We start from the raw sequence: 23,457 nt of genomic DNA, 5'->3' as shown, positions 1-23,457 counted from the left end.
CTAAATTGATCTCAAAGTAGTGGCTGCATCACTAACCTTATTCACCGTCTTGATATGCAGCGTCAGTCTATCAAAACAAATAATATTACAGTATAAAGTATTGTATTAATTTTATGTGTGGAACTTTGATGAGATTTTAAAAGGCACATGGTAGAATGCATGAACTATTTCATTGATTTGACCACAACACAAGACAAGCAAGACCTTCTTTACTCAGATATTTTTTCATGTGAGGTTTTAATGTTTTCACACATTATCTTCAGTGGTATTTTTTTCCAATATTCAATATTCAATTAGCCTATCATCATTAATAGAACATAGTGTCTGCAGTGTATCCATAAAACAGTTTCTTTTTGTTTTTGGCAAAAAGTAAAAGAAAAGACAGCAGAGAGAAAAGAAAGGGTGACATTATGTCATCTAGTTTTTCACAAAGAAAGGTTGGTGTGCTCTGTGAGTGAATAATACATGCTAGAACACACTTGACCAAAACTCACATGCAGAATATTTTTGCACACATTACAACTCTAAATCATTTGGCCCAACAAATGCAGCTTCAGGCTCAGCAGCCCCATCTCCTCCACCCAATATCCTTACAAATGAACCATCCCGGTCTCCCCATCCTCATACCCCTACCAATGAACCAGCCATGTCTCCCATCCCCATACCCCTACCAATAAACCAACCCTGTCTCCTCTTCCCCATACCCCCTACAAATTAACGATCGTCATCTCCCCATCCCTATACTCCTACCAATGAACCAGCCATCTCTCCCCACCCTTGTACCACTACCAATGAACCAGCCCTGACTTCTAATCTCCATACCATACCAATGAACAAGCCCTGTCTCCACATCCTCATACCCCTAACAATGAACAGCCCTGTCTCTCCATCCACAAAACCCCTACTAATGAACCAGCCCTATCTTCCAATCCTCACACCCCTACCAATGAAGCAGCACCTGTCTCCTCGTCCCTCTAACCCCCTAATGAACTAACCCTGTCTCCTCAGCCCCATACCCCTGCCAATGAACCAACCCTGTCTCCTCGTCCCCATACCCCTGCCAATGAACCAGCCCTGTCTCATCGTCCCTCTAACCCCCCAATGAACTAATCCTGTCTCCTCGTCCCCATACCCCTGCCAATGACCCAACCCTGTTTCCCTATCCTCATTCAACCTGCCAGTGAACCAGCCCTGTCGCTCCATCTCTATACCCCTACCAATGAACCAGCCCTGAATTTCCATCCTCATACCCTTTCCAATGAACCAGTCTTCTCTCCCCATCCCCATACCCCTACCATTGAACCATCCCATTTCCCAACTGAAGAAGGAGATGAGCAGTGTTGTGTTGAATAAAGTCAGTTGACATGAATGCAGGGGGTCTGTAATGCGACAGAATGACGCAGATGTTCGCGGGTGAATGAGAGTCTTTACTAGTTCAAACTAGTAGTTCATGAATCTACCTACAAGCCCGGGCTTTAAACTAAACTAAGAGAGTTACTCAAAGAGAGTTCAGAGCCAAAGGTTGTCGTGACAGGGTCTGTGTGAAATTGTTTTTTTTTATTTATTTCAGGGACAACATCAAGAATGCGAATATAATTTTCTGTTCAGGAATTTTACATTTAGAAGTACATTCAAACTGTAAAAGATGGCCGTTAGCACATTTCATATAGAGGATATCAGTCTTGTATTAAATAATGAATTCCACTGTATGTATAATATTGCATGAATGTTTGCACAATGTTATATTTTAAGGCCTGTGGTGGTGGAATCCAATGTAATACCTTTTCGTGGGGCCCAAAATCCCTAGCAGAACCCTTGCATCCCAGTAATAAACTGCATCTGCCACTTCTAAGATCTTTTCTTACACCTCATAACTTGATTATAATTTTCCACTGTGAGTGCATATGAGTGGAGAGTGCAATGCCTGACCCTCCCCTTTATAACTGGACCCTTGCATGTGAGGTTCTGTTTTGTGTTTTTCTGTTGTCATTAATCAGTGGGTTGTGTGTTTATTAGTTTGGCTAAAGTTTTCCCAGGTCACTGTCTGTTAAAATACTGTTTTACTGAGCTATAGTTTATTGCTGCATGTTCAGTACATACCTACATAATTCAGTCTAATCCTGTTTATTAGTTTTGGTTAAATCTGTGAGACTGTAGTCTGGAGTTGTTGTGAAATATCCAGTAAAATGGCAACATTTTTGGAAGATTAATTGTAGAAATCATCTAGACCAGGGTTCACCAACATGATGATTTCCATTCCAACCAAGCAGTAGCGCACCTCATCACACGAAGCAACTGTTTGAAACCAACTGATCAAACAAGTGGAATCAGGTGTGGACCTGCAGCCACATCTTCCCTTTGCAGATATGATTTGTGACCCCAGATCCAGAAGGACATTACAGAGCAATAGATTGATTAGGTGTCTTAGTTGTTGGTGTCCTCAGGAACCCTCTTAAAATTTAAGCTTCTTGAAGGGTTCTTGACTTGAACATATGGTTCTAGGAAAAGATGTATTTGGTAGCCTTTATGTTATGTGTTCTTTAAATTATTTAAATTATATGAAGCTTATTCATACTCGTAAATCTTTCTTACACATGTGCTTCTTCCATCTTCTTCCATCCAAAGGTTCTTTCAGAAACCGAAGGTGTTTTTTCTATTGCTTTTTGGCACCTTTACTTTTGAGTGTACATTATTCTACATGTAGCAACAACTTTTTGTTAGAAATCAATTAATTTGATATGGAACCAAACATTCTTATAAACTGGGTCGACTATTTTTAGATTTTCTTAGGACAAACATTCGAATGTAAGCTTTCTTTTCACTTTTTCAGTATGGGCCCTGATTTCGCCCGCTTTTGAATGAACACTAATTACGTAAGTGATTTGCATTAACCTTTAAGATCCAGGTCTTAAACCACTATTCATGGCTTTCATTGGCTGCCCATAGTCTTTTTTATGGCTCACAGCAGTGTCTGTCAATGTAGGAATAAACTTGTGCAACTCAGGTAATGTAACAAAACTATTTGGACAGATTTTCAGTCACTAGTTTGATGGATTACTGAAATAAAAAAAATGTTGCACAACTGTATTCCTTGCTATTGTTCAGCTGCAAAAAATGTTATTTAGCAAACCAGATACTTAATTGCTAAAATGCTATGGATAGTGCTTTATAATAATTTATAATGATTGTACGCTTATAATCTATACTTAAGTTATTAGGGCATTCATTGTGGGCTTTCATCTGAAATTCTATTAATGTATGTTTTCTGCTGAACTTTTCAAAATTCTTCATTTTTACTGTGCATGTCACACTGGCCAAAACCAAGCATGCTAAAGAAATTCCCAGTATTAAACTAAGATCTGCAATGTTGAATTAACCCTTTCGTGTCTTAGTTAAGGGTTATTGGCATTAAATAAGGCATTATTGTCATGTTACTATATAATTGATTTACATTTCATAAATGAGTTTTTACATTCAGTTTCATTTACATGATTAATTACATATAGTTGTGTTAATAATCAGTTTACATTTTGTATCTGTTGAGAATTTAACAACTTTCCAAACAAAGTGATTAATGCATTTGTACTATATTCATAAACAATACAAAAAACTCCATAACAATTACATAATTGTTTCGAATGGAGTAAATGCATTCATTAACAAGTAATGAAAGTATAGTGTGATGAATTGTAAACACACTAAGGCCCAATCCCATTACACCCCTTGCCCCTACCACTTAAGCCTTACCCCTCCATTTTACATGTCCATGTCTAGGGGTAGGGTGTCCTGACTGTTGTTGAGATAGAGGGGTAGGGCGAAGTGTTAGGGCTACATAGCTCTCCAAAAGGAGGTTTTTCACACACTTCAAACAGTGTTATTAGAAAATGAAAAAAAAAAGGCAAGATTGCTGCACGAGTGACCAAAGAAACCCACAAATGTGAGTATTTTTAATGCTACTTTAATGTTGTTACAATGTTTTTCTTCATAGCAAGCATAAAAAATATGCTAGTAGTACACTGATATCTTGGTAGCTAGCAAGCTAAATTTCTTGTTCCACCTTAAATGGTGCAGCAGTTACATTTATGGCACATGCCGCACCATTTAAGATGGAACAGGAAAATCTGAACAAGAAGCTGGTGAATAGCTGACTTCAGCTTCATATCACCAAAGAATTAAGGGTGGGTGATAATAAATAATTGTTGCACCACCATCCCCCTTTGAAGGCATATGTTCCCCTAAATGGAGCTAAAGCCCAGCAGTGAGGTTGCTGAAATTTACCCTCATCTGCTATCACTGAAGACGGACTGGGTCACCTATAGAGCAGCGCTAGTTGCCTATTATTTATTTATTTTTTTCAGGGTCCCATTTTATAGAGAGGATTTCTACCACTACCCTTTGTAACTCTGTCCCAGGAGGCAAGGTGACACTCGAAAACAAGGGGTAGAGGTAAAAATAAAGTCGGATTGTGCCTATAAGCAATGCTTCTTGTATACATCACAATATGCTCATTGGTACATTAAATTCTATATAGGGAATAAACAACTTATGCTTACCAAACACATGGTAAGCATACTCAAGATGTTTTCTGTAGTGTTAATAAACTGTACAGTAATATTATGGTAGAATTACATTATCACATATTCAGAATGATCACCTTATGAACTATTAGTGAATATTTGATGATGTTCATGCACAGTCTCATGTAATGTATAGGAGTGTCAAATATCATTAATTTGCACTGTTTTTGAATCAGTCATGGTGTGATACTGTGATATCATGACACATTTAGAAAATACCATGACACTGAATTATAGCGGCTAACACTAGGTGGACATGCTTTGAGCATGTTTAGAGACACTAGGCCTGTGTTTGAGCCTCCAAATGTCCTATTCCTCTGTAGAGTGAAGAATAAGTGTTGTGGTTTATGTTTGTAGACTTCCAGATCCTTCACGTTTCACCACCTTCATGTCCAGACAGCGTCCTAACAGCTCCGTCTTTGAACAGAGACAAAAGCTGGTCATCAGTGAGGACCTCAGCTCACCAATCCTGTATTAGGAGCCTCTGCCCTTTACAGACTGCACATTTACCCACACGCCCCGGGGACTTGCTTTATCGCAGAAAAGCATGGCCTGGATACCATGCATACATTTTAACATTTCTGTTTTTGTTGCTGTTTCTTATTGACAAACAGTTTGTATGATGGATTATTCATACAATGACTGAAAAAGCCTTCTGAATGCCATTGCATCATAACAATAGCATAGCCATCATGGTTTGTATGTGTCATTCTTCTTGCAAATGTACTTTCTTTACATTTACTTGTGTTTTATTTCGAGTTTAGGCAGACCATTAATAACGTATCTAGTTTTAGTTCAATGCTGCACTACATCTCCCATCTTCTTAGCTCTATTATCAACGCATTTGTAAGAATTATCTAATGCCAACATTATTTCAGGGCAAAGTCACAAACTAACAACTCTGGTGCTCATAGGTCTTAAATAAGCTTGAACAAATGTAACAGAATGTAATAAATCATAAGACTAGTCATATAATGTCTCTTGTAAGACCCAGCATCATAAATAAGACTCCTTTAGCATTTAGCAACAGAAAACAGACACAAAAGGTAAGTAAATATTTGGTAAGCATATGTGTGATTGATAAATAGATGATAATTAGCATGTAGAACAATCTATGATCTAAAAGTAATATATCATGTTTTCCACTGCACAGATCAGTGTTGAGTGAAAGGTTTGTATATATGCTCATGTACAGCGAATACAGAGTTTGGCTGGAGACAGTTATAAAGGGAAGCAGCAGTTCATTTTATTACTGTATATTTCTGCCTTGAACTGATCAGTCAGTGTTTTTCTTGTTATTTCTTCTTCAATGTGTGTCTGTTTTTGTATGCATGTTGATAAACTGCAGACTTCAGATGATTTATTTATGTATAGATGCTAAGTTAATAGATTTTCAGTGGTTTTCTACCATTTTCTTAGGCCTCATGAAATTTTAATTTGTCTAAACAGTTAAACATAATTTCAAAAGCACAGTCTGTAGTCAAATCATATAAATAAAGCAATTATATTGAATTTGTCCATGTGTGCTTAATAAGAAATACAGTCCATGTTACACTAGATTCAGATGTTGTTTCTCAATGAGTGCACAGAGCAGGGATTCCCTTCCCTTCCCTTCTTTGAAATTTTGTTGTCACTCCAGTGAAAGCCTAAAAAAACAAACTTCAGATGTCAAACATGTTGGCAGGTTGACTACATTTGTGGTACAAGGATAACCGTGCAAATAGGAGTGTTCCATTCATTTAACTACATTTTTCATTTCCTTTATTTTACTTCACTTTCCTTTTCATTTTCTTCCCCTTTTTTCTTCCTGTTTTTTACTTTTTCCTTTCCTTTTTCTTCTTTTTCCTTTCCTTTCGTTTCTCTTCTCGTTTTCCTTTTTCCTTTCCTGTCTTCACTTTCCTTTCATCTTCCCATTTCTTTTGCTTTCCTTTCTTTTCCTTCTTGGAGATCACCTTGTCGCTCCAGTGCAAACCTAAAGAGGCAAACTTCAAATACAAAACATGTTGGCCAGTTGACTACATTTGTGGTAAGAGGATAATTGTGCAAATAGGATTATTCCATTCCTTCAACTACATGTAACTGAATAATATAAATTAGTTACTACCTAGTAGTAGGTAGTACTACTAGGTAGCATGTAATCTTTTTGGCACTTAATTATTGATTTGCATTTTTAATACCTCCTGGTTGAAATGTGTAATCCTTGTGATTCTTTGCAGAGATGACCAATCTTGTCCACACAGGGCCAACGTGGCTGCAGATTATCATTCGAAACAAGCAGCTGTGCACTCCTTATAACTAACCAGTTATTTTAAGACTGAGATGGACAGACTAAATGAATGTAATCAGGTGTGCCTCTGCAATCTGAAATGAAAGCCTGCAGCAACAGCAGCCCTTCATGGATAAGACGGGTAACTCTTGTTTCAGCGTGATACAGTAACTCATGAGTTTTTGAAAGCTAGGCGGCGTGAAAGCACTGTCATAACCCAGCACCAGAGAGAGACGTCAAACAATGAGTTTATTTTTCTTTGTGTACAGTCACTGATCTTGTGACACACAAGAGGAACAGATTTTTATGAGGACCTTCACATATCTCCCTGCTTTTCTCTAGGTGGAGCTCTAGTTCATCACTTAACCATGTCTCTGCTCACTGCACTCAAATACAAGAGCCTCAAGCACCCTCTTCATCAACAAGCCTGCACGCCACATTAAAAGAACACCTCTTTGGCAGCAGATACATGAAGATAAACTCTTACAGTATATCCAGCACAACCTTCATACTCTTTTTCATCAGTAGTTTAAAATTTTTTCGTAAAATACAAAAATAGTACAGATTGCCATCTAGCTCAATCTAGGCTAACCTATTACGAATAGATGCCATAAGAGGCAAACAAACATTGAACATATTAAGTGTAGCATAAAGATTTTGTTTTTTTCCCCAAAGCACATAAGTGTGCAGAACACTTAGAATTAATGTACATAGTCTATAATCGTAGCATCAAGCAGCTTCTTTCTGAGAGAGGAGGTTATTGTTTCCTCAGCCAAGCTTATCAGAGAATGAATTTCATATTGGACAATAATGCCACAAATCAAAAGGTGAAGAATAAGTGCAATATTCAGTATTCACTGTATTCAGTAGCTTCTGTCATGTTCATATGAATAACATCAACAATAAAGGTAATATTTTGTTTTGAGAGGCCAGTGTAGGTGCTTTGTTTGATGCTCCCTTCATCCTGAACATATACTGAACTAAATGTCTATTAAATGCCAATAAACTTTCAGTTGAATATGATAGCTTTTCTTTTTAAACTAACCCTAAACCTAACACTTTATTTGGATAGTCCACTTTTGATGCTTTGTAGATACTCAATTTACTTTTTAGTTACAATCAATGAAAAATCTGCAAAATTGACCGTAATTGTCTTTAACTCCAAACCTGTTGCTAATCCTAACCCTAACCTTAACCTCAACCAAAAACCTAAACCCAACCCTTACATTGATTCCCCTAACTCTGGTCCAAATCCTATCTCTAATCCCACCACTGTTTAGAATGAACAGATTGTGTAACAATTTGAACATCTGTAGACAATCTATAGGGGGCCATAGTGGACTATCCATATAAAGTGAGGCCATATCCTTAACCTAAGCCCCCAAAATCGGAACCTAATTCTAGACCTAAGCCTAACTCTGTTGATAATCAGCTGAGTTTCACCATATAGATTGATAATTATTAAAGCATCTGTCGATAGTCTACTGGGGGCTCTCAAAATAAAAAGCTGCCACAATCCAATTTCCTTGCAATGAGTACCACTATCTTTCTTTGTAATTTTTTTGAAAATGCATTATGTATTAAATTAAAAATACTTTAAGACAACAATTATGAACACTAATCATGAGAGATCCCAGCTCTGATCATCATAAGGTAGCAAACATGTACAGCATCATTGGTATACATGCTCATCATAAAACACTTGTTGTATCCAATATTTTTATATTTTCCAAGAAGCCAGAAAAGCAGGATGGATTTGACCAAAGTAACTTACTTTTGCATTCAACAGCGCACTAATTCTAGAGTCAAAATAAGATTAATTCTAATTCTAGAGTCCTAAATAAGAGGTCATGCTATGGGTAACTGTAAAGATGGTTTCTTTATAAGAGAGTTTCATAGCTTGTACAAGGCAGGGTAGGCAATAAAAAATGACTCACTGGCTTTTTGCCCAATATCAACAGTGACTTGAAATAAAACGATACGGAAATACCGAAAATGTAATTCACAGAATTTAGTGACCAGGCAAAAAATTTCCAAAGAAATAAAGTAAATAAATACTGATAATGTGGATGATATAAATTTCATCAGAGATCTTTTCACGGTCAACAAAAATTGAGCTGGTCAGAGTTTCTTGATGTTGCATCACCCTGTATGATCTGCTACTTTCAGGTAGATGGCTGACTCAAGGCAGCTGTGTGTTTCTCTTTCCCCCAAATATATTTCCAAATGAATTCAAACAGTACCTTGAGTTATTTCCCAACACTTCATCATCTTTTAACATCTTAAATAGTATTCCAACATTACTTCACAGCCAAAGTCCATGTCATCTCACATTGTCCTGAAAAAATGGAGACGTTTTGGGATTTGGCTTTGTGACTGGTTGCAAGTTTTTTTTTTCTTGTTTTTTTTTGTCTGTTTTTTCTTTTTTGATAAAATGTTGATTGTAGCCTGGACGTTAGGGTTATATCCATACCTGATGTCCTTTGCAAACAGTTTCAGGAGAATCCTGTGTCCTCACAGTACATATAGTCCCTTCAAAACTGTCACTAGTTTAAAATACGTAAGAGTTCAACAAATAAGATATTCATGTTTAGACTACTTCTAATATTGTTTTTAAGAAGCATATGGCCACTATTTTTTTTTGTTTCTTTAGGGCCTCATATTAAAGACCATTATGTAAGTATTTGCTGACAATAATAGGCACTGTTTTTTGATGGGATCCAAAAGATTCTCTGAAAGAGCTTCACTTTCACTGCAAAGACCAAAAGGTCTGGAGAAAAAGATGTATGTGCAGAGTGCTCCCAATAGATGGCAGTGGTGTGCAGTTCTCACTCTCGGTCTCCATCCTCACTGCTCCCTGCAAGACAGAAGAAATTGAAACAATTTAATGAATAAAACAATTTCAGTCTGTGAAGATCAAACTAAATTTTAACCTCTGCATAACTGAATTATATATATATCAGATTGAGCACCTATAAAAAACAAATAAATAAAAGATGCATGTCAAACCTAGTTTCACTAGACCACTACTGGCTGCATGCAGCAGTCTGTCATACAGGTAGCAGTGACACTACACGATGGTGGTGTGTTAGTGTGTGTTGCACTGGTCTGAGTGGTGCAGTCACAGCAATGCGGCTGGAGTTTTTAAACACCTTAGCATTACTGCAGGACTGAGAGTAATCCTGCTTTTACTCAAATTACCAACGCCTGACTTACACACATGCTGGACACCATCTGAGCCAAACAAGTTTATCTTGGTCTTGTCAGACCACAGGACATGGCTCAAGCAGTGTTCTTAGACTGCTTGTCTTCAGCAAACTGTTTGCGGGCTTTCTTGTGTGTCAGCTTCAGAAGAGGCTTCCTTCTGGGACAACGGCCATGCAGACTAAGTTGATGCGTTGTGCGGCATATGGTCTGAGCACTGGCAGGCTGACCTCCCACTTCTTCAACCTCTGCAGCAATGCCAGCAGCACTCATGCATCTATTTTTTTAAGCAAACCTCTAGATAAGACTCTGAACACATGGACTCAATTTCTTTGGTCCACCCTGGCAAGGCCTGTTCCTGGAAAACCGCGGTATGACCTTGGCCACTGTGCTATAGCTCAGTTTCAGGTTGTTAGCAATCTTCTTATAGCCTAGGCCATCTTTATGGAGAACAACAATTCTATTTATCACATCCTCAGAGAGTTATTTGCCAAGAGGTGCAATGTTGAATATCCAGTGGCCAGTGTGAGAAAACTGCAGCCAAAACAAGGAAGCAATGCTGGCAGAATTCACCACAATATGCGCTAGCTGTGTTTACATAATAACATGTCAAAGTACCAAAACATGTTCTTTACAGGACTGAAAATATATACAAAAAAATTGTGCCAGCATACGTGCGAAAACCAGCTAACAAATAAACAAACTTTACTCGCACTGCCCTCTAAGCATGTTAATTTTTTCCTATTTTTTTATTTTTCTGGCCCTTTTTTTTTCTCCTGAAATTGCTTTTGAAGTTTGTTTTATTCTTCTGTCTTTTAGCCAGGCTGATAATGGAACTAAATCGTTTAAATGTCTAGAGTTACTGCATTAATGTGAAGACAGTTTTGGAGCAGCAGCACTCTGTAATCGAGCATGCTGAGAAAGAAAGCCTGTTTCAGTGACTGACATGGAGGGACTCTGTGGGTAGGAACAACAAAGACTGACATAACAGCCTTTATAAACCACAGAACAAAATGGCCCATCATGACATACCGATTTTTTTCACTTTGTAGCGACAAGACATTGCCGTCTATGAGCTTTTTCACAGCAGCAGTAACTCATAGCTAGAAGTATTTTCCACTTTTTACTGTGTTTATGTTAGTGCTGCACTTTTCCCTCGACTCACAGTACATCAGATTCAATGATTTCCTGACCACCACATCTAATACAGCTCATCAGGGGCATGATAATCAGTTGATGACCTGGATCAGGTGCTTTAAGGTGAGGAACAGTTGAAACAGTGCAGAGCTGTAGGTCTCCAGAAGCAGGGTTAAGAAACATTGCATTACACAGCTGCAAAGTTTGCCTAGTTAGCCCTTTGGTGGACACTTTTAGTGGGCAATGCATGGCTAGTTAGCAAAGTACTTATCAGCTACAAACCTACAAGATGATACAGCTTTGTTCAGCAGTTATTTTGACATACTTCAGTTTATATAATAGTACTTAGTGTACTATAATACCCGAAGCCCAGTAAAACATGTTATGATTTCAAATAATTAAACGTTTTCAATAATTCTACTGCCATTTTTTGGGTTTGAAGAGAGAAATGTATGTCCACCTAGTTCTGACCTAAGGATCTATCTTGCTGGTTGGGTCACATCCCAATGATTTTCAGGAAGTTCATATAAAAAACTATTACCTCAAACTTCACTTGAGGTAATAAAGTAATGGGATAGCCCTGAAGATGGCACTGGAGGGGAGGAAATGGTGAGACCATCCTTAGAAACCACTCATAGAGAGGGAATCTGAAGAGGTCTTTTACCTGGCTACCCAAGTGGATGAGGGCATGTTAAAACCAGTATTAAAATGGGCAGTCATTAAGAGTAAGAGGTGGTCCAGCAAAAATCAGTGTAGCTGAGAGCAGTGTAGCAACTTGAGCTAGATCTGACTCTAATTTATTTGACATTTGCTCCATTAAAGGTACATGTTATGCTATTTAAAAGCATGTTTTACCTCCTGCAGAATCCATATCTGAGTCAGAAACATGAGTGATGGAGAAACGTGAGACTGTGGAGGGTGAGACGGTGAAACGGGAGAACTGTGCCACAGGTTTGCTGCTTGTGGCCCTGGAGGGCAGGCTTGGCTTAGCCTTGACGTCTGGAGGTGATCCCTTTGAAGAGGTTGGGAGCGGCAACAAAGGGAAATCATCCTCCCACTCAAAGCCTATACCTGAAAACAGAAAGAAGGTTACAATAAAAAGCATAGGAGAAAGAGTTGAAATCTTGTGATTTGGGATCATTTTAAGTGAATTCCTACTCTCTTCTGAAATGTTTCCATCTGAGGAATCATCAGAGGCGTTGACTTTTTCCTGTTGGTTTGGTACTGTTCCCTTTGCACCATGCATGCTTTTCCCTTCTCCTAAAGGGAAACCATGTTCAGCTAGCTCTTTAGTCGGGCTTTCCTGGAGAAAAAAAAAAATATATTAATTATTCTTTCATTTATTTAAAAGGAAGAAAGTATTGTGTTAATCTTGCTTTTTAATACATTTGAACTACCATCAACAAAAGTGTTGGGATATCTACATATATCTGACCATAGATAATATTCATTTTCAAGAAAATATATGAAATAGTTAGAAAGCACTTGAGAAAGACTTGAGATATTTTATAATAGGAAGACTTTCATAGAAGGATGATTGTAGGATGCTGCTTAGGTCAGTGCTCTGCATTTGCAGTGCAATTAAACATTCCAAAATACAATATGCAAAATCCTGAAAACATGTATACCATCTTCATTATATCTGAATCTGAGGGAAAGACTTACATAATGTATTAACACTGTTATTCAGGTCATTTGCATCATTACATTTGTAATAAAAGTATGTTTTCACTGAACTCTATCCCAATACTTTTCTTTTTATATGGTACTCTGAATACATTGCAAAACTAAATGCAAAGATTCTGCTCACTTGGTCAAACAAGTAGACAGTAACATCATCAAAGAAGGACACCACCTTCTTCTTGGAGTCTAGCTCATCACAGAGGGAGTCGGTGAGTAGACTGGGCATCTTGAGGAGGCTTCTGAGTTTATGTGCATCACTGCAGTCACTCACAATTATGGGCACTTGCAGGGCCTCATCCTCACTGTCCTCACTCTGCTCCTGGATGCTATAGGTACGCAACTCCTCATCTGATTCATCACTGTCCTCTGAATCCCCATCTTCCTCATCAGCCTCTTCTCCATCTGCTGGGGACAATCTACTCTCGAGCGGTGGGAGAGGCGGAGGAGACAATGGGCGAGTGGAGCTCTTGTAGCACTGCAATCCATCCTTAGTATTACTCTCTGGAGTTTCAGGCTTATCTGCCAAAGCATCAGTTAAAAGGCTCTTTTCTGTGCTAGCTACACTATCACTGTTTTCCTGGGGTGCTAGTACCTCAGAAGATGTGGTAGATGTTACTTCTTCAGTAACCTCTTTTTTCTTCTGAGGCTCATCTGTACTGATGTCAAGAGTAGTCTTAACATTATCATCGGCTGTGATGCTCTCAGTGGGTGATGGTTCAACAGCAAGGATGGGGTCTGTCTCCTTGATTTCACTGTTTTCCAACTTGGTAACTGCACCTGGCAAGGCAGTTAAATCTGAAGACTGACTGTCAAATGGCAACACTTCTTGAACGTGATCTGAATCTATCTCAAGACCTTCATCCTGATCATTTTTTGGGCATTCAGCTATCTCATGAGAAGAGGGAGAGATAACAGGGAGTTCAGGTGTTCTAAGGGAGATTCTTTCATCTGTTTCTAAAAGCAGACTTTCCTCAATATTGCTGCTGATCTTTTCACTGTTTTCTATGGTCTCTACAATGTGTGCCTTTTCTTTGTTTTCTTCAAACATCTGTTTTGGTAATAGTCCCTCTTTTTCTATCATTTCCACTGCTTCCTCCTCCTGTCTCTCAAGGTCATCAGTGTCTTTTTCACTGTCTTCTTCACTTTCTTTCTCTTTTCCCACATCATTGTCAGAAAAGTAGGCTGAATCTCTGTATGGGGTTTTCTCACTTAGTGCAGTCAGCCCTTCATCAGTGCTTTGCGATGTTGGCAAGGTAACTGCTACCTCTGCATCTTCTTGTTGTGGATCAAGTATTTCCCCATCTTTCCCCATCTCATCATCGTCTTTCATCACTATAAGTGGGCATGGGTCAGAGATTGACATCAATGGCTGAATGAAAGCTTTTGTGTCTTGTGGTTCATGGGGCTCTTTCAAGACAAACTCAGGAGACTCGTTGTTTTCTGTGTCATAACCACTGTCCATAGCTCTAGGTGAACTTGAAGGATGGAGTGAGGTTGGGCTAAGAGTTTCACTGGAGCCTGCAGTGGATGGTATGTCAATGGAATCCATTGAGTCAGGTGTGCCCACCTGCTTCTGCAATGATTTGAATGTCTGGGTAGCATAGTCAGCTGTCTCCACATAATCTACTGTGTAGTCACCAAAAATCCCTGAGGTGACATCAGTGATGTCCTCATCACTGCAGTCATCAATCTCCACCAGGCTGATGCTGGAGTGTCCGCGGTCCACACCGCTGTCTCCTGTCCTGCTGCCTTCTGATTCAGGTTCTGTGGAGGTAAGCTCATGAATCGGTTTCTCTGATGGTTGAGATGTGGTTGTAACCTCTGTTTTGAAGTTCATTTGACCTGTATCTTCCTGTACGCTGCTTTCTTGTTTAAGCATTCCTTCTCTGATTACAATGTCCACATATTCTGAATGCTCAGTCTGTTTTACATTGTTCTTTGTTGGCTCAGGTTTGGAAGTTACATGCCCAATAGGTAAAACAGATTGGCTTAACTGCTGGTTTCCGGTGGATAAGCCTGGGTTTTTTTCTGAGACATCATTCATGAAGCAGTTTCTTACCAATGACCCTGTGAGCGGATCCACAAAGTGAGAGTTGCTCAAAGCCTGACAACACGGCACAGGATAAACCTCTGCTTCTCTAGGTTCATGACACAGATGAATGTAGGAACTGCAATCAGCTGAGGATGCTGATGCATGCCTGCCATGCACAGGGCAGGTGTTGCTTTTTACTGTAGCTTCTAGGTAATTAATTGGTTTGGCAGAACGATATGGGAGACTATGCTCCTCTGGCCATGCATCCTCAACATCAGTCATTGGCATAGTGTAGTGAAAGTCCGCATAGGCATCTTGCCTGGATGAACTTTGTCTCCGACACAAGCTCAGAGTATTTTTTGAGTGGTTGCTGGGCCAGCCCATTGCTTGCCTTTCAATGAACAGGTCATCCTCTTCTTCTGAGTCACTGTCCTCTCGCCCCACAAACACCGCTCCACCTGACTCAATGTCAATACAAACTGAGTGGTTTCCTGGCATAGTCTTCCTCAAGGAACCCATCATGTCATAGTATCCCCCAGTTACATTTTTCCCTATTACTGATCCTTGGCTGCTCTCAAGGTATTGATCACCATAGACTTGTGGGGGACTGCCAAGAGAAGGGGAGATCCCCAAGGGCTCCTCCAGTTCACCAAGAGCCTGTCTCAGGTTCCGCGACCCCCAGCTCTCACGTGGGGGTTCTGAAAGGTCTCCAATTAGATAGTGGTCTATACCGAGTGGAGGTGACTGTTCATAATAATAGCCTCCATCCCTGTCTTTGTATGATACATAATGACCTGATTCCCAAGGCCTTAGTGGGCTGGCATCAGATATCTGACCAAGAAGTGGCTCCATGGTTAGGGACATCGCTGGACTGCTGTCTGAATCATAGGCATTGCTTTTGTGGATGTCCGCTGACCAGTATGACTCAATTGGCTTGCCTTCAGAAGGAAAGTTCATACATTCCCCTGAGTCTCCACTACCTGTGAGAAAGCTGCCATTGCTGCCACCAAACTCAGGGCTGTATGCACAAATTGTGTAATCCAAGTCAATGTTGCATTCTACTGGCATTCTACTGACATTTGAATTCTCTTCAATACGAATATAGTACTCACTACTAACTGATGGACTATGAGCACTGAGGACTGGTACCACACTTGGGGTATGTAACTGCTTAGGCTCAAAGTACTGAGGAGAGACCCCCAACGTGAGTACATCAATCCCACATCCACCTACTCCTGGAGGGTAGTAGATATCCTGGCAATGTGGATTCCCTTGACCTAATGTTCCAGTGGTGGATGAGGAGTGGTAAGGCTGCTTTGCTCTTGCTTGCTCCCATTTGTACTCAAAGTTCAGACCATGACTGGTCTCAGTAACAGTTAGAATGTCATCTCCTGACTCTGATTGGTAGCCATCACCAGCAGAGAATTGTTCCAGTAGGGGGAAGGAGGAGGAGGTCATGGAGGACTGAGGCATCTCCAGGGTCAGGGGACCAGCCCCATGCAGGGTGCCATGATTTATGTTGGGTCTCATGGAGTTCCAGCGTCTCTCAAAGTCTTCCTCTGCTTCACTGGCACCTTTAGCACAAAGGTAACTGAGCAGGAGTTGAACTTCCTCAGCATTTGGCCTCTGGTCTGGTTGAAGCCAGCAGAACTGCATCACTTCATACCTGATAAGAAGCACACACACACACAAGCAAACAAACATACAAAGCTATTAAAACAAGAATAACTTCACCTCACAGAGAAACAATAGCGTTTCTGTGAAAACAGATTTGCAGCGTGGTGGAGGAAATGTGTGCCAAGATGATTTGCATTTTTATAACACCCTAATGAGGAACAGTGCCATTTCAGACAAATATGAGATTTAATTGCCATCTCATCTCATCTCCCTCAGCAAATACAAATGGACTGATTTTGGTTTCTAATACATATATGGTTTCTAATAGGTTTCTAATATATATATATATATATATATATATATATATATATATTACACACACACATTGATAATTTGATATGCAATACATTATTTCAGCAAGTAGAACACTCACCAACGGTCAGCAAGAGGGAACTGAAGCAATGGCTTTGGCAGTTTCAGCTGTTGTTCCTTCACAGCATAGCTGAGGACCTGTCTATCTGAGTAGTGGCGATAAGGCTGGTTCCCCAACTCAAACAGCTCCCAGATTGTTACCCCAAGAGACCTAAAACACAAATATACAATTAATCTTACTAGAATGGTTTGCTGTTTATTGATTTTTTCACTCTCCTGTGATTTTACATTTACTTTCCCTTGCAGTATCAAGTCAAATCTCTCTAAACTTCCAAATGAAAATTAAACTTTTGTTATAGATGAAGCTCCTGCAGTGTAGCACATTCACTACAGAACTGCGTTATTTTCATTTAACGTGTTACACACCAGATATTGCTTTGTTTGGTCTGGTCCACCACCAGCAGGTTGCCATGGACTTCATCCACCAGCTCAGGAGCAATCCAGCGTAACGGCACCCAGGACTGATCCGAAGTCACAAAATAGTCGTCCTGAGGAAGAGCAGGCAGGAAGGATTATTGTTTAAAGAGTATTGAATTTTGATTTTCAATAGCCACTTTTACATGCAGCCTGATAATCTGTTAATAGTCCAACTAATAGCTCACTCGGAATACAATATGTCCATAGAGTGGAATAATAGCCATGTAAATACTTGTATCTGATTACATTCCCAACCAGAAAGTTTAAGTATGTTCTGCGCATGTGTGTCACATCATAGTGAAAGTTTATAATGTTCAATATGGTGGGAGGTCTGGAAAGGAGGTAAAGTTTATGCTTTGAACTGAAAGAATCTTTGAAAGATAGCAGTGAAAGACAGATGTCTTCCCCTCACCCTTCTTTAAAAAGTACATGTGAAGTACATTTTTTGAGTCTGATATAATTTTAAAGAAATTAAAAAATACAAGCACATCAGCTCAAAACTCTGTTGCTCATGTGATGCTTGTTGTCATAGTAACATCTACACTAAGTGGTACTCTATGCATGTGCATAATTTTGGATTGGATTACTTGTAGTGTGCATTTAAGTACTTTCCATCAGATTGTTGAGTAGAGTGAGAATATAAGCATCTCAGTCTTAAGCTGTAGAATGTGTTCAATCAGACTGGCAAAGATCTTTGCATGTAAACACATCCATTATAAGTAATGTTTATCAGATTTTGTCATGAATAAACAGATATTTAATGCTGTGATATAAATTCATAGCTAAACTTAACACTTTGAACCTTAAAGGTTCCCTATTCCTCACTCTATACTTCTTAGTTACAGAGTAGTTACTACATAATTCATAGTAGATACTGAGTAAGTCATAGTAATGACTGAATAATTACCCTCATCTTTAACTATTCAAATGCTATATCCATACCTTATACTTGCTGTGTGACAGCCCATAGTCTCCAATTTTGACGGTCACGTCTGATGTCAGAAGGCAGTTCCTCAAAGCCAGATCACTGGTAAAGACAAAAAATGCCCAAATAAAATTATCAACATGAACTGCTAACAATATCATTAAGAGATGAGACAAGGAGACATTAGTAATAATAGTCTCTATACTTGTTCTTTCTTCATGGAGAAGAGTAGTAACCCCCAGCAACAAAATCACTGATGCTGGAGTAGCAGAGGCACACTCAGGCAGCATCAGGATATTGTTACATGAAGTTACCAAGTAATCCTGATACCAGAACAAAGAAGAGCACAATTTACTACAGTAAAACTATAGTTACAGCTGGAGGTGATTTCTTGCAAACATGTTTTTCAGCTATATTAGGTTTTCAGTTATCCCTGCTCTATGAACTAGGTTGTGATTTCTACAAACATATGTCTATATACATCCTTGTAGCTGGAAACAGTTTGATGTTGTATGTGAAGATTCTTGAAGCTTTCAAACATGCAATTAACTCATACAGTTCATGTATAGAATGTTTTACTCTAGACTATTATTGGCACATATACTCACACAATCATCAAAGATGGATTTGTTGGAACAATAAAATGCAATACAATTTGAGATATAGTCCCTTTTACTGCAAGAGAGGAGATAAGAACTATTTTGCCAGCAAACTCATAGCCGAGATGTCGAAACATTTAACAAAGTCATTGAAGACATTTTTGCTTGAGCGCAGGTGTGGAAATCAGAGTGTCCAGTTGTTGAAGTGATGGATGCAGACAGCCCACCTGTGGGTGTAATCATGTTTGTGGAGATGCAGAAGGCCAGAGGCTATCTGGCAAGCCATTCGCTGAAGGAGCAAAGGGTCAGGGGTCAAAGAGTCTGATGCCCTGCAGCTGCGCAGATAACCTTTCACATCGCCCTGTTACCATGGAGATCAGACAGGAAGAAATAGCTTGTAACAAGCAGTAGAAGGGAATAGCATAAACAAGCATTAGTATGCTCTGCATGGAGGAAAAAATGGCAGTGACAGGAATGTAGGATGATGTCAGTGTGCTTTACCATAACAAGCCACTAGAGGGCCACTGCATTCATTAAACTACACTGTGGCTACAAATGAATTTATTCATTTATATGTCTGTAGTAACAGGTCTGGAAAAGTATCTGTTTGTTTATAACAGTTGTTTATAATACATAATTACATTTCTATTTGCATAATAGACAAAAAAAAAAAAAAAAAATATATATATATATATATATATATATATATGTTTAAAGGCCTTCTACAAATGTGGCTAGACTGCAGAAAAATCACACTAAAGGGAAACAAATAATAAAAAGCTATATTAAGGGACAGTTTAAAATAAATAATAATAAAGGAAACATCTGAGCATTTAAGGCCTGCCTAGCTGCATACAGCTTCATTTGGTCATGCAAGGTACTCTGAGTGTCACAGGTAACCCACCAGAGGACAGAGCTCCATGATCAGCAGGTAGGGGGTGACTTCTGTGCACTGAGCCAAACACTGCACTAGAGCTGGGTGCTGCAGGGACCTGGAGACACCAGTGACAGAATTAGTACACTTTGGTAGTCATACTAAGTGAGAAAATGCTATTTTCTCAGATAAAATAAAAGGTAATAAAAATAAAACACTGACAAACAAAACATTAGAACATATAACTATAAGCTTAATTTCCTCTGTTCAAGGGAACCCAGTATTTGCAGTAAGCATTGAATTCCTAGTTTGCTTAATTAAAAAAAAATAATAAAGGTATGCTGGGGTGGAATTAAACTAATCCATACTATGGCTGGAGCTGCATTCAGCGCAAAAGAAATCAAACGTGTGTTCTTCCTTCCAGCTTGTAGCTTTTCACTGTATTGCTATTAATCTGCTTTTATTCTATAAAATAATGTATATAATATAATGTATATAATGTTTTTAATAGTGCTTTTGCCTAAATAAGTACTTCTAGATTGGCCTAAAACCTTTATGCAGTACTGTATAAAGACATTGGCATCTTGTGATGTTGACAATTTTCTGTATATGTAATGACAGATTGTGAGAAAGAAATCAGAAAAAAAGACGACACATGAAGCTAAATGAAGGTTTTCTAAATGGTCTTACTTCTTATCCGCATGTACTGATTGTTCCCAGAAGTAGTAAGTTGCATGCAGTATGTAATCAAATATGAATTTCTCCAGTACACCAAAGATACATGCACAACATATTACTCAGGCCGAATATTCTATATTCTATTCTGTAATGCATTGTGGAAAAGTTGCTAAACAGCGATTGGAGGGCTATGAAATTTATGCAGGTTTTAAGATCAGACTGATTGGCCCAGCCCCTGATGTTGGTAGAGTGCTTTATCCTGTAGTACAGTACATGGTACCGTGCCATTTTTACATATTTGTAATATGCTATCATACAAAATGTAATGTAAAATTTTGATTGGAAACACAAGATATAAGGAAATCAGTGTATTACTGCAATACTTTTGGAGAGGATGATTCTATTAAATAAAATGAGCTAAGAATTATAGAGATGGATTTTATAGTTCCCAGAAATAATGTAGCCTTTACTGGACTAGAAGATGCTAGAGGGTTCTGCACTTAAAAAGTTCTTAAAATAACCATAAGTATTTTTTTTTTCTATGACAGAGGTCTTCAAAACTGGCGTCAAATCCGGTTTAAGGTACTGGATGTTGCAGTTATTAATATAATTGCCTGGCGACATCATCTCTCACCTACCAGTGACTACAAAATCCAGAACTGGAATATGGATTAAAAAATTCAAGAATTCAAATGATTCAATTCATATTGCTCTCAAACATTTTAAAGATGAAATGCCAAGCCTCATAAACCATGCTTGCAACTCCCTCCCTCACTTACGTACTCAAGCATATTTAGCAGGCTAAAGATCCTCCCCAAGAGGGCACCATTAGCACGTAAATAGCTTTTAGTGCTTTATATCAGTGATGCCGAGTTAATACATTTAAAACTATCGTATTAAATGTAGGATGATCACCGATAAGGCCGTGCTTCCTCCAAAAAGTGCATCTGGTCCTGCATGCTGGCGCTCGTCTTCAACTCCTTCACCACCACCTGAGTACTGCTGAGGCCAGAGTTCACCTCCCCCAACAACACCTGAGGACACACAGCATCAACACACATACACACAGATACCCACACAGGAGAAACAGACAGCACAGGTGTACAGACATGAACAGGGGAGAGGAGAAGAACAAACACAAACAAACACACACATACACGTTTGGATAGATTAACCCAAATGACAGATAGGAAGACAAATTCAAGGCAAAGACACCGAGATTAATTTTCACCATGCATTTAGCAAATTCCATTGATAAAGCAGAGGAGAACAAAATGGGATGAAAGGACAAAAAAACCCACGAACATATATACACACGCACACAAGATGACAGAGCAGGACATGACCGTTCATGCAGACGAGGACACACACGCAGATGGACATACCCAGTCAATGGAACAAATTGAGGGAGTGTGTATGTATGTGTATTTGTATGTACAGAAAGACAAAGAAAGAGAGAAAGAGAGAGAGAGAGAGAGCGTATGAGAATGAAATCCAAGGAATATATTCATACATAGACAACTATTATTCCAATTTCACACAGTGACATTAGGTTTTGCATTTTGCAGCTACAAAGAGAGCTTCAGACAAGCCTTTAAGAGAAACGAAGGGAACATCAAAGGCAGCCGGATCCGTGCAGGACTCCTGCAGCCTGTCCCAGGTGATAGAGCATAACAGATGTGCTCTCATCCCCGGGACTAAACTGAGGCAGGCAGGGAGTGGAACGGAGCTAAATGTTTGATCTGCACCCACACATCCTACGGCACAGCATTAGCAGAAGTAAACCAATAAACAATAAATAAGGCCTACCTTGCCGAACCATCCGTGCCCAATCTCCTTAATGTAGAGCAAACTGTGACGAGTCGCATCTGTTGACTTCAGTTGGACTGCAGAAACCGTAAAAGATGGAAAGAGAGATAAAACAATAAGACATTACAGATTACAGTGTTTGTAATCTTACACTATAAAATAAAAAACTGTCACTTGGACGGGTGCGTGGGTGTATATGTGTGTGTGTGTTGGGGGGGGGGGGGGGGGGGGCATGTTGGACCATACTCCATTCCATGCAGCAATATTAATTTGCATATTTAAGTTGCATTGACTCCATACACCCTAGACTTTTTTCTCTGTTGGTTTTAAAATATTAGGTCACGATAAGAAAAGGGTGTAAATATGTACTTCCCCCGCCTTAAGACCATTGCTGTACCTTTGAGGGTACTTTCACATTGTTTGTACTTGATGAGCAGTTTTTTTGCACAGTTATAGAGAAGTCACATTTGAGAGCTGTTTACTGTCACCACACTCTGAGGTGTCTTTGGTAGTATGAGAAATATGAGAAATATTACCATTTAACCATTAAATCTCTATGTTCTACATCAACAAGTTTAGTCTGCATTTCTGACCTTTTTCTGTATGTTGGCATTAGAAAAACATGCAAAGGGTGTTTTTTCATTGCACAAAACTACACTGCACCATCTGAAAAAACAAAACAGGCATATCCAAAATGAAACCTTTAAAGGAGATGGCAAGAAGTTTTATTCCAAGCAAACAAGCAATTTCTTCTTTCCTCATTCTTCAGTGTGAAATGGTCAACATAATACTATATGTACATGTAGTATATCGCTGTTGGCACAAAACCTTGTGGTAACTGTACAGGAGAATATGGTATATAGGTATTTTTTCAAGTCATTTTAGGCTCTTTTTTCTGGTCTGTTCATCATGAAGAAAAAAAAAAAGACAAAACTGGAGATACAACAGCAGCACCAGCATCAAAGATCACATCCATGATATTATTTGCAATAACTCATAACCTAGAATGTTCTACTGATTATATTTTGTAATAATAATGCAATAAAGCAACTAACATTGAAACAAATGTGCTTTAATATTGACAATTTCTTCTGCCAAAAAGTAGCCTTTTGCATTACATTGCACCATAAACCTGTTTCAATGTCACATTTAGCTCAGTTTTTAATGCTTGCTAGATTAACCTAAATGTTGTTTTCCAGTCCACTTG

General features: G+C 38.9%; 2 protein-coding genes across 11 annotated transcripts in view; one reads left to right on the top strand and one right to left on the bottom strand.

Annotated features, from left to right (window-relative positions):
• The window catches only part of baiap2b (BAR/IMD domain containing adaptor protein 2b), a 93,442-nt gene extending 87,349 nt beyond the window's left edge, over positions 1-6,093 (top strand). For 5 of the 8 annotated variants that reach the window (XM_037544175.1, XM_037544174.1, XM_037544173.1 and 2 more), the window contains one exon: positions 4,935-6,092. In XM_037544175.1, the coding sequence (XP_037400072.1) occupies positions 4,935-5,055 (121 nt within the window). In that variant the 3' untranslated portion in view covers positions 5,056-6,092. Of the gene's footprint in view, positions 1-2,830; positions 2,874-4,934 lie in introns of all 8 variants that reach the window. The other 3 variants (XM_037544184.1, XM_037544178.1, XM_037544181.1) reach the window with 2 other exon arrangements.
• Positions 6,094-7,075: 982 nt separating this feature from the next.
• The window catches only part of aatkb (apoptosis-associated tyrosine kinase b), a 79,711-nt gene continuing 63,329 nt past the window's right edge, over positions 7,076-23,457 (bottom strand). For all 3 annotated transcript variants that reach the window (XM_017701686.2, XM_017701697.2, XM_017701715.2), the window contains 11 exons: positions 22,251-22,327; positions 21,357-21,475; positions 19,794-19,881; positions 19,117-19,250; positions 18,308-18,392; positions 17,315-17,436; positions 16,950-17,099; positions 12,995-16,565; positions 12,343-12,487; positions 12,040-12,255; positions 7,076-9,700 (listed from right to left, as the gene is read on the bottom strand). In XM_017701686.2, coding sequence (XP_017557175.2) covers positions 9,672-9,700; positions 12,040-12,255; positions 12,343-12,487; positions 12,995-16,565; positions 16,950-17,099; positions 17,315-17,436; positions 18,308-18,392; positions 19,117-19,250; positions 19,794-19,881; positions 21,357-21,475; positions 22,251-22,327 — 4,736 coding nt within the window. In that variant the 3' untranslated portion in view covers positions 7,076-9,671. The remainder of the gene's footprint in view (positions 9,701-12,039; positions 12,256-12,342; positions 12,488-12,994; positions 16,566-16,949; positions 17,100-17,314; positions 17,437-18,307; positions 18,393-19,116; positions 19,251-19,793; positions 19,882-21,356; positions 21,476-22,250; positions 22,328-23,457) is intronic.

Source organism: Pygocentrus nattereri, chromosome 13 (genome assembly GCF_015220715.1).
Source record: "Pygocentrus nattereri isolate fPygNat1 chromosome 13, fPygNat1.pri, whole genome shotgun sequence".
In the NCBI taxonomy this organism is placed as follows: Eukaryota; Metazoa; Chordata; class Actinopteri; order Characiformes; family Serrasalmidae; genus Pygocentrus; species Pygocentrus nattereri.
Note: the sequence above shows the minus strand (reverse complement) of the source record. Positions and strands in the feature narration are given on the sequence as shown.